Source organism: Chrysochloris asiatica, unplaced genomic scaffold, assembly GCF_000296735.1.
Source record: "Chrysochloris asiatica unplaced genomic scaffold, ChrAsi1.0 scaffold00198, whole genome shotgun sequence".
Taxonomy (NCBI): Eukaryota; Metazoa; Chordata; class Mammalia; order Afrosoricida; family Chrysochloridae; genus Chrysochloris; species Chrysochloris asiatica.
Genome location: NW_006408716.1, coordinates 4389408 through 4401984, shown reverse-complemented (window position 1 = coordinate 4401984; position 12577 = coordinate 4389408). Strand labels below are relative to the sequence as shown.

The 12577-nt window shown below is 45.7% G+C and overlaps 1 protein-coding gene across 1 annotated transcript in view; it reads left to right on the top strand.

Moving 5' to 3' along the window:
- The window catches only part of GRID1 (glutamate receptor, ionotropic, delta 1), a 1105771-nt gene that overhangs the window by 1051770 nt on the left and 41424 nt on the right, over positions 1 to 12577 (top strand). Inside the window, exon 14 of the mRNA XM_006872457.1 lies at positions 7647 to 7813. Coding sequence (XP_006872519.1) covers positions 7647 to 7813 — 167 coding nt within the window. The remainder of the gene's footprint in view (positions 1 to 7646; positions 7814 to 12577) is intronic.

Here is a 12577-nt window from a genome sequence, read left to right as displayed (position 1 = left end):
AGCAGTTCCACAGGATAAAGTTGAGACTTTCTGCTCCTGTAAAGATTTAGAAACTCAAAAACCCTGCACAGAGTCGCTACGAGTTGGAACCCACTCCGCGACACATAACATTGCTACGGAATCCTAAGAAACTTTATGAAACAAAAATGTCATAGTATGAAGCTACTGTTGCTTGACATAGTCTCCATCTAGGTCTATACACGTCTTAAGGCAGTGTTTGCATTCCTCTAACTCTTTGTTTAAGAATTCTGTGCTCTTCTACTTATGGTACCATGTAAAAAAAAGTGGTTTTGGCACCCTGGTGTTGAAGTCGGTTCTGATTCATAACAGCCGTATATAGGGTTCCAAGGTGTATCTGACCTTGTGGTTAGCAGTCCAGCACGTATCCTACAGTGCCACACCAGGAGTCCCTTAGGCATCCTGTTGTTGTTGTTGTTGTTATTAACTCTTGTCCAGCCTGTCCCAATTCATAGGAACCTTGTATAGGCTTCCCAAGTTACCTCTGGTGGGTTTGAAACACTGACCGTGTGGCTAATAGTCCAGCGCTTATCCTATAGCACCGCACCAGAAGTTCCCTTGGGTGTGTTGTTAAGTGTCATCAAGTCGGTCTAACTCATAGTGACCCTGTAAAGGCTTTCCAAGGAGTGACTGGTGAGTTTAAACCACAGACCTTGCAGTTCAAACCAATCTTGAGGTCCAGTGCTTATCCTATAGTAGCATCCTGTTGTTGTCGCTAACTGCTGTCGAGTAGGTTCCAACCTATAGCGACCTTGCATAGGGTTTCCAAGGGGCAGCCAGTGAGCTTGAATTGCCGATCTTGCGATTCAAACCGACTTTGTAGTCATTAACCCACAGTGCCACACCAGGACTCCGCCCAGTTGTTGTTGTTGTTGTTAAGTGCCACTGAATCAATTCTAACTCATAGCAACCCTGTATAGGGTTTTGGAGGAGCAACTGGTGAGCTTGAACTGCCAGCCTTGTGGTTCAAACCAACTTTGCAGTACAGTGCATAACCCACAGCACCAGGGGGACCCAAATCATTTTCTTTTTCAATGTTCTTTGGGTTTAGAGAACAAAAAGAAGTCTTTAGGAGTAAGATCAGGGCTGTAGCATAAACAGAGTAAGGTTTGTTAACAAATTCTTTTACAACAGCTATTGCTACCCTTGAAGAATGAGCAAGCGCATTGCTGTGATGGAAAAATTCTGCCTGTTTTGTGTCATGCTCACAAATTCCTCAGCGCAGCCTTTTTTTCTCACCACTTTTTTCCCCCCAACTTTCTGAAGACTTCTTTATAAACATGCCCCCATGATCATCCTGTGTCTTACAAGAAAAATTTTCAAGATCGCTCCTGTTGTTAGCACCGTCAAGTGGGTTCTGACTCATATTGACCCTGTATAGCGTTTCTGAGGTTTTACATCTTCCAGGGAGCAGAAAGCCTCATCTTTCGCCCATGGACAGCGGGTGGACTTGAACCACAGACTTTTTGGTTCACAGTCCAGAGCTTATGTATGGAGCTGCCATACTCCTCTATCAAGATTACACGTTTGGAATCCCCAAACACTTGTCAAAACCTTTTGAGATGACTCTCTGTCTTAAATTTAACTAGCCCAGTAGATCCCCTTGAAAGCCACTGTGTTTTATTTATTTATTTTTTTTTTTAAGTTTTTATTGTGAAATAAGTGATAGATTATATGGGAGAACATCAGCTTTACATTCATCCTATCATATTTCTTTTCATTGCAATGAGTACAGTCCCCTCCGTGCATCATCAAACAACCAAAGGATACACCCCATGAGCCTGTCCCCTGGCTGTCAGCACACAGCCCCTCTCTCTCCCTGAGTCCAAAGTCTCCAGCCGCTCCATCTCTCCATGTCATCATCTCTGCCTTCATTTCCAGTGTCACTGCGTCTCTGGATAGGGTCCCACACTCCACTCTTCTCCCTTGATGGCCCCAGGGACCTCTGCCCCTGGACTGCAAGATCAACCACTCTCCTTCTTTTGTTACAGAAGATCTACCTTCACATTTCCAACCCTCACCGTTGTCCTGATAGCAGTTATTCACTATTGAACCACGAGAGTCTTATCCCCATCTCCTTTTATCAGCCCCATCCAGACAGGTTGGAAACCACTCAGTGGAGATTCTACCTTCCCCCTCATCCTGTGAAACTAGGCTCCCTCTTGAAAGCTTGCAAGCCAGTCAGTCACTTCTTGCCTTTGTAGCAAAAGCCACTGTTTGGGTGAACTTTTTTTGATGGTACCCTAATGGGATTGTTGTTGCTGTTGTTAAGTACCTTGAAGTCAGTTCTGACTCATAGAGACCTTGTGTAAGGTTTCCAAGGAGCAGTCGGTGAGCTTGAACCATCAACCTTGCAGTTCAAACTGACCTTGCAGTCCAGAGCATTAACTAATAGTGCCACACCAGGACTAAGACAAGTATATTACTAAAATAACTTGTCTTCAGTCATCCAGTGATCACAGAGGCATGTTTAAACATGTTCTCTTTAGAATAAACCTATGCATACATGAATGAGAGCTCATCCTCATAGATAGATAAACATGGGCATGTTTATTCATAGCCTTCATAATTACTGTCTGGTGCATAAAACCCATCACATTGGTATGCTGTAATTTATTCAGTTATTCCCCTAATATTGGATATTTAAATTGTTCCCATTTTTATGTTTTACTCAAGTCTAGATTTAAACTATTTGTTGTATCATTTACATACATGTGGATTACTTTTCAGGTTAAAATTTTCAATTTCCTAGGGTAAATGATCTGAGCATGTTAAAATGTTCCTGTTCTTATTGCTGCGTTACTTTCCAAGGGACTGTATTATTTTTGTGGTGTCAGTAACCACGAAAGATTTTGCCTGTTTTGCCACACGCTCACAAACAGGAGAGGCTATCAATTGAAAAAACAAGACCACAGTGGAATGATGAAATCGTGTTTCCAGATTACGAGTATACTTCCTTTCTAGTGTCTGCTTGATTATTCTGCAACAGCCTTCAGTAACTTCTCCCATGAAGACTGTGCTGGAATCCTAGGTTCCGAGACCTGCTCCCCCAATAGGACTCTCTGGACTCAAAAGGAGTTGGGGACTTGGCTGAGTTTCTGGGCCCTAGACTCTTCATTGAGGCCAGAGGTTGTGAGAATTCTGGCTGTCCTTGCTATATGGAAGGACAGTGGCTGAAACTTCAGGATACATTTAATATTATAAATTAGCTAATCAATTAAAGGTACTTTGAAGAAGGGAAATACAGTGTTATTTTTTTTGTCCTGCTTCATTTTTTTTAAAACCGTTGTTATAATCTACAGTTACGCATTTGCTAGCTCACTGTTGTTCACAAGCACAATTCACTTACACCAGTTGCAACCACGATGTTGTGAAACCATCACCAAGATCAGTTACCAAATTTCCCATCACCATAAACATAACTGTAGTTTTCCTAAGTAATAATTAGCCTTTTTCCTCTTCCCTTTTGCCCGTTATACACATCCCAAGTTTATATGGTTGCTCATTATTTGTCCTTTTTCACAGACTTACTTCCCTGCATAGACTATGTTTAAGGTTTATCTATGTTGTGACATGTTTCAAGACTTCATTTCTTCTTAAAGTGGATTAACATTTCTTGTATGTATCTATCACATTGTGTGCATCATCTGTTGATGCGTGTTGGGTTTTTATGGATAGTGCTCCAATGAGCTTTGGTTGACATGTGTTTGCTTACATTACTGTTTTCAAGTCTCTTGGGTATACACTTTGAATTGGAATTCCCGGGCCATATGATAATTCTATATTTGACTTTTTAATGAACCACCAGACTGTTTTCAGAGTGACTTTTTTGCATTACCACCAACAATGGAAGATGTTTCTGATTTCTCCACATCCTCTCCAACTTCTAGTAGCTTTAGGTGATTTGATCTTAGCATCCTAGTGGGGTTGAGGTGATGTCTCATTATAGTTTTGATTTGCATCTCCCTAGTGGCTAATGTCTTGGTATGGCACTGTAGGGTAAGTACTGTATTGCTAACCCCAAGGTCAGCAGTTCAAACTCACCAACCACTGCTTGGTAAGCCTATACAGGGTCATTATGAGTCAGACCTGACTCATATGGGTCGGAATCAACTCGGCAGCACTTCACAACAACAACCTCATGGGTCTAACTGTACTCTTTTGTATGTGGACATCAAATTGCCCCAGAACCATTTATCAAAGGGACTGTCTTTCCTCACATAGTGAATTTAGCACACGTTGTTGTTGTTGTTGTTAAGTGCCTTCGAGTCGGTTCCGACCCATAGCGGCCCTGTACAGGGTTTCTGAGGGTGTAAATCTTTATGAGAGTAGAAAGCCTCATCTTTCTCCCGTGGAGTGGCTGGTAGTTTCGAACCACTGACCTTAAGGTCTGCAGCCCAATTTGTAACCACTACGCTACCAGAGCTCCACGTAGTGGGTATTAATTGTCTACTTGTATATTTTGTTGTTGTTGTTGTTAAGTGCCATTGAGTCGGTTCTGACACATGGCGACCCTGTATAGGGTTTCCGAGGAGCAGCTCATGGGCTTGAACTGCCAACCTTGCAGTTCAAATGGCTTTGCAGTCTGGTGCATTAACCCACAGGGACGTGCAATAAATATCAGCATTCTATTTGTAAACACCTTCTTTGCCTATTATGTCTACTCTCAGATATAGTAGTGCTCTGTAGCTCTCCACTGCCCCTGAGAGGGAGTATGGGCAGGCCCAGGAAGCAAAACGAAGAATGAATTAGTATGAAAAGCAAGTGTCAACAATGTTGTTGTTGTTATGTGCCGTGGAGTCGGTACCGACTCATAGCGACCCTACACAGGGTTTCCGAGGCTGTAAATCTTTATGGGAGCAGAAAGCCTCATCTTTCTTCCACGGAACTGCTGGTGGTTTTGAACTGCTGACCTTGTGGCTCGCAGCCCGATTCGTAACCACTACACTACCAGAGCTCCTTAAGTGCCAACAATACCAAGCTCTAAAGCTATGTTGTGTCGCCTGGCCAGGACTCTAGTGTGCCTGCAGGAAGGGACTAGGCCCACACATTTCTTCATGTGGACACCAGCCAATGGCACTCAATGCAGAGGAAATCACAAGGATGCTAGATGTCTGTCTTCCAAAGAGACAAGAAAAAAACAACAACAGTGAAAATCAAACGTCAACCCAAAGGAGCAATTGGTAGCAATGGGAAGTGAGAGGTGTCTCAGAGCGTGAGCGCTCTCTGAAACAGAGGTGTGGGTATGGAAAACAGAGAAGGAGGACGAGAAATGCTCTCACAGTTACACTGCGGACTAGAGAAGAAGCTTGGCTGACGAGGGAGCTGGGTGAAAAGCGCAAGCATCTTAAGGAGGATGGCGGAATTCTGAAAGTCAAGAAAGGAGGAAGTGAAGTGTGTCATGAAAGGGAAGGGAAAGAGTGGAGATTCTTGGCTCTTTTCAGTAAAGACCCTTAGTATGTTTGTGATCCTCAGAAAGGGGAAGCCAGCCCTTCTGGATAAGAAACAGAGAATAAGATAATTATTCTCATAATTATTATAGCTCACATAGAAAGCTCCTTCTGTTATTGCAAAGATGAGTTGACGGTGGTGGTTATGTGCCATGGAGGTTATACGCCATGAGTCGGTTCTCATAGAAACCCTGCATAGGATTTATGAGGCTGTAAATCTGTATGGGAGCAGAAAGCCTCATCTTTCTCCCATGGAACAGCAGTTAGTTTCGAACTGCTGACCCTGACATTAACAGCCCAATTCATAACCACTACGTTACCAGAGCTCCTTACATCATAGAATTTAGGGGGGGGGGTGTGTGTGGTTCCTTCTGGAAAGGATGCCAGAAGGGTTGTACAAAGAGTTGATTGAACTACAGTAGTTGGGGTATCTGACTTCTTGTAGCTGAAACTTAAGCTCCTCCTGATAGTCTGTACAGACCACGAAGACATACCAGGAAGACAGAGTGGGGATGGGGTAGCATCTGTGTGGTCCAGAAAGCTTTCCCGGAAGCCCAGAGGAGGTCTTGGGGCTGTGACTTACTCAGCAGTGGGGCTGTGAAACAGATGCTGAGGAAGTGAGGATGTTTGGGGGAATGGAAAGTATCTCCTGAATGGAGAGTCGTGTGGGTACCAGTTCATTCAAGATCAGGTAGAATCTGCCCTGGCTTGCTGCAGTGGGAGATATGGATTTCATTCATATCCCTCTTCAGGTGCTCCTGGATCTACCACTGGAAGGTAGATTAGATCCAATCACATGCCTCCTCAAGCATATACAAAAAATACCAGAGTAAACACATTCCTTGTGTACAAATGAGGAGATGGAGTGTCAGGGGCCATGCAGCAGGTCAAGAAGGAGAACTACTTATCTGTTCTCTTCTCTTCCTTATCTGCACAGGGGATCTGAGGCCAGATAAATTGCCAGAAGCATCTCTTCATACGTTTCCTGCCTTCTTAGCTCAGCCCAGCCATGCTGTACATATGCAGTCTTCTTCGTAAAGCTACCAAGCCCCAACAGAAATCACAAGTGCTGAGGCATGAATAAATCCAGGTGTCCCAAGAGAATGTTCAAGCTCGCCTTGGATAGCATCAGTGTCCACTTGATCTGAGCTAGCACACTTTTTCTCCCTCCTTATAGTATGTCACTTGAAAGGTAGAAATGAGCCTGATCTTAATTATTTCTTCATGCCCTTATGAAATTCTTCAAATGATGCTGTCTTGTTATGTTGAATTGCAAGCAAGGCTATAATGTGGTCCAAAGTCTATGGAAAGCCAAATATTAGATACCAAGTCAAAATTTTGCAGAGAAACTGAGTTACTGGGAAGTTGAAAATTTCTATCTTTTAGTGAGGCAACTTGTTTTCCAGCAGGAAAATAATTTAAAGACTGTTATCTTCCTGTGTGGAGAGAAAGAGATGTGTGTAATTTTGCAACGTGGGTCAAAGTCCTTAGGTCTTCTGAAATTGGATTGGCTGAGGAATGAGGCTTTGGTATAACAACCTGGTTGGAACCCTGAGGTAAAAGTCCGTGGGTAGCACTGGTGTGTCATTTCTTACAAGGTCTTGGGACAGATTCTGTGAATGGCTGTGAGCAAACTATAGACATGTGCTTGATATTAAGTTACAGCCATATGGGCAGTAGAGTTGTGACCATCTTCCATGTCCTCCCTAAGCAGAGCTCAGTCAAGTTCTAAGTCAAAATACTAACTGAATAAGGATGATCTCAGTGCTAGCCTCTCCTTCTCCTTAGCTCATTGTTGCCCAGAATAGATCTTCTCCCTCACACTCATACTCTGATGTTTCTACTATGTCCTGGACTTGAAAAGTATCCTTCCTATAACAACACTGTGGTAGCAGATTTTACGCACTCTCCAAGGGTTAGACATGGATTCAGACTTCTGTGATCAGGAGGCTCATCTTAGATCTATTACTGTAACCCACGCCACATTCATTCATGTCTATCCAAATGAGTGACATTGATCACTGGTAGACTAGACAATAAGGAAGAGTTTGCAATGGTTGGCTGGTGGGTGGAAGGACAATTTAGGATTGGTCCAAGTCCCACCAATGAGATGCCCTGCCACTCAAAACTAATGCAGCAGATCTGTGTGGCTGATCTTACATGGTTTTGATCTTTCAGGCGAAGAAGGGGAACTATGCCTTCCTGTGGGATGTGGCTGTGGTGGAGTACGCCGCCCTGACAGACGACGACTGCTCTGTGACCGTCATCAGCAACAGCATCAGCAGCAAGGGCTATGGCATCGCCTTGCAGCATGGCAGCCCCTACCGAGACCTCTTCTCCCAGAGGTAGGCATGCCGGCACCACAATGCCAGGAGCCTCAGTGCTGAGGCCTGGAGAATGAGCTTCTCTTAGAGAGGAGAGCCAGCAAAACTCATTTCGTGATCAAGTTCTCCTAACACCTAGGGCTCCACCTCCAGTCCAACTAGGCCCTGTGCTAGGCACTGGGATAAAAGAGGTCGTGTGGGTCCTTGCCCTGAAGTTCCATGTGGGCACGGTAATGGGAATGTGCAATTACAGGAGGTGCCATAGTAAGAATTATCAAGGGTGCTGTGGGGAGAGGCAGAGGACCAGACTGGAGGGACCAGGGGAGGTGACTTCCCACAGGAGATGACACCTGAACCTGAAGGATGCTAGGCTTTAGCCAGATAGTCCCCAATTCTAAATTAACTCAATCGTTAACAGCCACTGGCAAGGGCTGGCTTAACCAATTTTAGAGATAGATGTTTCTCAAAAGTGGGATTAGAGGACATGGAAACTTGAAAACCAGTGGTCAGAGAAGCAGACTGTCTCATAATCCTGTGCACATGATCTGGGAAGGGGGGACTGAGCTGGTCAGCAGGGCAGCTCTCTGCTGGGTCCAGAAGAGGGCCTGGCTCTGCATTGCTGAGAACAGATGGTCTCTTTGTTACTGCTTTCTTCCTAGTCTTCCTAGATGGAAATCCAGGGTTTGAGAATTCATTCAGCCTCTTGATGGCTTCCTACTAGCAAATGCAGGCATGTTAGAGGGAATGGCAAGACTGTAGGGGCAAGGGTGCTCTACGCAGAGCAATGAACGGGACAGCCTTCTCCTGAAATGAGTCGTGTGTCTGCTTTGTAACGGTCTCTTAAACTTCCCATGTGATTTGTTGGTGCACATCCAAGTTAGAGGTAGAACTTCTCTGGACCCTTGGACGTGACCAATCTTTGGGTGCTCTGTTGGGGCATGTGACCAACTGCCTTGAGAAAACTATGCTGTCAGTATCGCAGCCCATTGCCTCAGGAGCTAGCCTTGGTCCTGAAGCAGTAACCTGGACTTAGCATGAGAAGGAGATATAAAAGGGCACTTGCAAGCTTGAGAGTCCTTTCCCAGTAGTTAGTCAGTCTGCCATGAGGAGTTGCAGTCTCCCCGAGGATTCCAACACCTGGACCCTATTCACACGTGTCTGCAAGATGGCATCCATGATGGGGGATGTGTGCGACTACAGAGCCCAGGATGCTCTGCTTCCGTCACTTCCAAATCCGGAATGGGACAAAAGTGTTCAAGTGAAAAGTCGGCATGGCTCCCAGGCCTGGGCCTTGGGTTCCAGCACTGAGAAACATCAACTTGGGGATGCTGGGTCATAAAGAGCATCTCTTTAAACCTCCTGAAGTCCAGATATAGAACGTTGCACTCCAAGGGTGCTCAGCCAGCTACAGGCAGAGTTTGTTGTTGTTAAGTGCCGTCGAGTCGGTTCCGACCCATAGCGACCCTGTATAGGGTTTCTGAGGGTGTAAATCCTTACCGGAGTAGAAAGCCTCATCTTTCTCCCGCGGAGCGGCTGGTAGTTTCGAACCGCTGACCTTAAGGTTCGCAGCCCGATTCGTAACCACTACGCTACCAGAGCTCCTTAGAGAACTCAAACTCCATGGCCCCTCTGCTGGACCACCATGCCTTACCCTTCTCTCTCCCCACCCCTCTTCCCCCAGCCCCACCCCGATATCTCTATGGATCTGCTATTCTGATCAGTAGCCCTTGTGCCTCAGACCCTTCAGGGAGGAGGCACAAGGCAGAGCTACAGTCAGCCCATGTAAGAACTTGTTTGCAAAATATGGGAAAAGGAATAGAACTGATGAAGTTAAATGAGGCTTTTGGATTTTCCCTAGAATTTAAACAATCTATCTCCAGTGCCTCTCTCTGCTTCCTGGAGGAGAGAGAGATGACAAGAGGAAAACAAACCACTAGCATTGAATCACTCCCCACCCACAGCGACCCTATAGGAAAGAGTAGAACTGCTCCATAGTGTTCCCAAGGCTATAAACCTTTACAGCCCACTGCCTCATCTTTCTCTCACGGAGTGACTGGTCAGGTCACAGCACCCAGTTTTTGTTTAGCAGGCTTAACCCACTGTGCCATCAGGGCTCCTAGAGGGAAGTAGGAACAAAGATTTCCCAGCCACTTAAATGAAGGGGGTGTTGAATGAATGGCCCCTTTCCAGTTGACACTAGTTCATTTGCAGAGAGGGGAGGCACAGGTGATCCCACAGACCATCAACCTGTAAGCATCTCTAACACAGATGGTAAAGGGGGCCCATGGGGCCAACGCAACAGCATCACCAAGATGGGTAAGCGTGCCCCAAGAAAGCACTCCGAGAGCCATCTGGTCCTTGCAAGGGAAACTTTCCCCAGGTATTGGCACTGCCAGGAATATGGACTCACTGTGGGGGAGGGGAGACCCAACTTTGACCAGGGAGCTGAGCACTCACTGGATTGTTAAGCAGAGTGTCTGTGTGGTAGCAGTCACAGGAAACCCTGAGAAGACCTTGAGAAGGAGGCAGGAACACAGGCGGGACACGGTTGGTGACATAAACCACTGGAAGGCTTGCTGGTGCAGAAGGAATTAGATGACTCTGAGAATAGTGACCCAGAACCAGTGTGGAGGGTGTGCAGTCCCGAGAAGCGGATGAGCTTTAGAGCTAGTCTGCCCCTGGGGCGTCTAGTGAAATTTTCCTCCAGCATTGCACCCACCCGCCAGTAATGACCATAAACAAGATTAAGGGACCAGTCTTCTTATCATTCTAGCCAGAAGAGATTTATCACTTTTGGCTTTCACCTGGAGGCCATGTGCTCTGTGAGCACAAGTAAACGTCCAGAGTGGGCTGTACTAACCCCCCCTCCAGTCTCTCCCTACACTCTGTCTATGTGGAACAGTCCTGCGCTGGAAGTATCCACCATCTTGTAGAGAGGCCTTTATTTTTTGGAGGACACTAAGACTTCAAGTTTCCAAGTTCCTGCTGCCAGTAACGTCAGCGCTGCTTTAGAGTTGCAATTGTTGTTGGCTGTCAAGTGCCGTCGAGTCTTTTCCAACTCATGGTGACCCTGTATAGGGTTTCCGAGGATCGCCTGGTAAGTTTGAACCACCGACCTTGCGATTCAAACCAACCTTGAGGTCAATTGCGTTTCCTAAGGTGCCACACTAGGCCTCCAGAGTCGCAATGTTGTTAAATGCCATCGAGTCAATTCTAACTGATAGCAACCCTGTAGAGGGTTTCTGAGGAGCAGCTAGTGGGTTTGAACTGCTGACCTCGTGGTTCACAGTCCAGTGCTGATCCTACAGCACCACATCAGGAATCCAGAGTTTCGATAGGAAGTGACTATTTCCTGACAGACCAGGGAGACAGCCAATCCAGGAAGTAATGCCACAAGCCATTTTGCACAAAGCATCATGGGGTAAATAGCACATGCCAGTCTTCTCCAACTGTTGTAATTTTCTCTTAGTCCTAGGAGCTAAGCTATTTCCTTAAACATCACTCTGCTCTCTTTATCTGGCAACGAACAGAGTGTGTAGACTACAGAGTATATCTCTGATATATGTTCATGTGTGTGGCAGGGCCTAAGAACGGAAACAAGTTTGGAGATCAGGATACCCAAAGCAGACATTCAATAAATGTTCAGCAGCTAAATAACTATTTATTGAGCACCTACTGGGTAGCAGGCTGCAAAACTATTGGGTAAAGGAAATCACCTGCAATTATATCTTACTGGAAAATAGAACAAGCAGCTTCGGGAAGTGGCTGTTATCACTCTGCTGTGCTTGGTGTGGAGGAGTGCAGATGATTATTGTCTGCATTCGTTTAGCCTCATTCAAAGCATCCTTCTGTGCCCATAGCTTCATCTATCTTTCTTCTGTTGCTTCCATATTTAAATTTCCTTTTCTGTTTGTTTTTGTTTTATTCTGTATTTTCCCATAAATTGCTTTATGTTCTTTCTGGGATATTATAGGACATAAACATCCATACTGTTATAAGGATCAGTGAAGAGTAGAAGTGTCAACAAAGCTTAGCAGCTTGTCTGATGTTACAGTGAAGGGAGGAGTGGGATCCACCCCACGGCCACCCTCCTATTGAGATGCCTGATCCCCTTCAGCAGAGCCTGACCTTCCCAAAGCACACTACTCTGGTAGCATGTTGTTGTCGCTAAGTGCCGTCGAGTCGGTTCCGACCCATAGCGACCCTGCATAGGATTTCCGAGGAGCAGCTGGTGAGCTTGAACTGTCGACCTTGAAGTTCAAATGGCTTTGAAATCTGGTTCATTAGCCCATAGCACCACACCAGGAATCCTGGTAGCATAGTGGTTACGAATCGGGCTGCAGAACCTTAAGGTCAGCAGTTCGAAACTACCAGCTGTTCCTTGGGAGAAAGAAAGATTTACAGCCTCAGAAACCCTGTACAGGGTCACTCTGAGTTGGAACCAACTCCACGGCATATAACCACTACCAACCACACATTGCAGCCTGGTGTTCGGGAAATACTGTGGCCTCCAAGGTCAGGACAACCTAGCTTTGAAGAGCAGCTTTTCCACTTGCTTGATAGCACTTGACAACAACAACAATTGTACCTCTAAGCAAGTTATCCAGACACTAAGCCTCAGATTTTCAATATCTAAAATACACCACATGAGAGCTACTCTGAGGGCTGTTAGGAGGATGAAACCATGGAGAATAATCAAGTCTCAACCAAAGGGGGCGCGTCGTGTCAGTGCTGGTGAGACACCGCTGCTCTGACCGCGTTCGTGTGTGCTCAACCAAAGGGGGC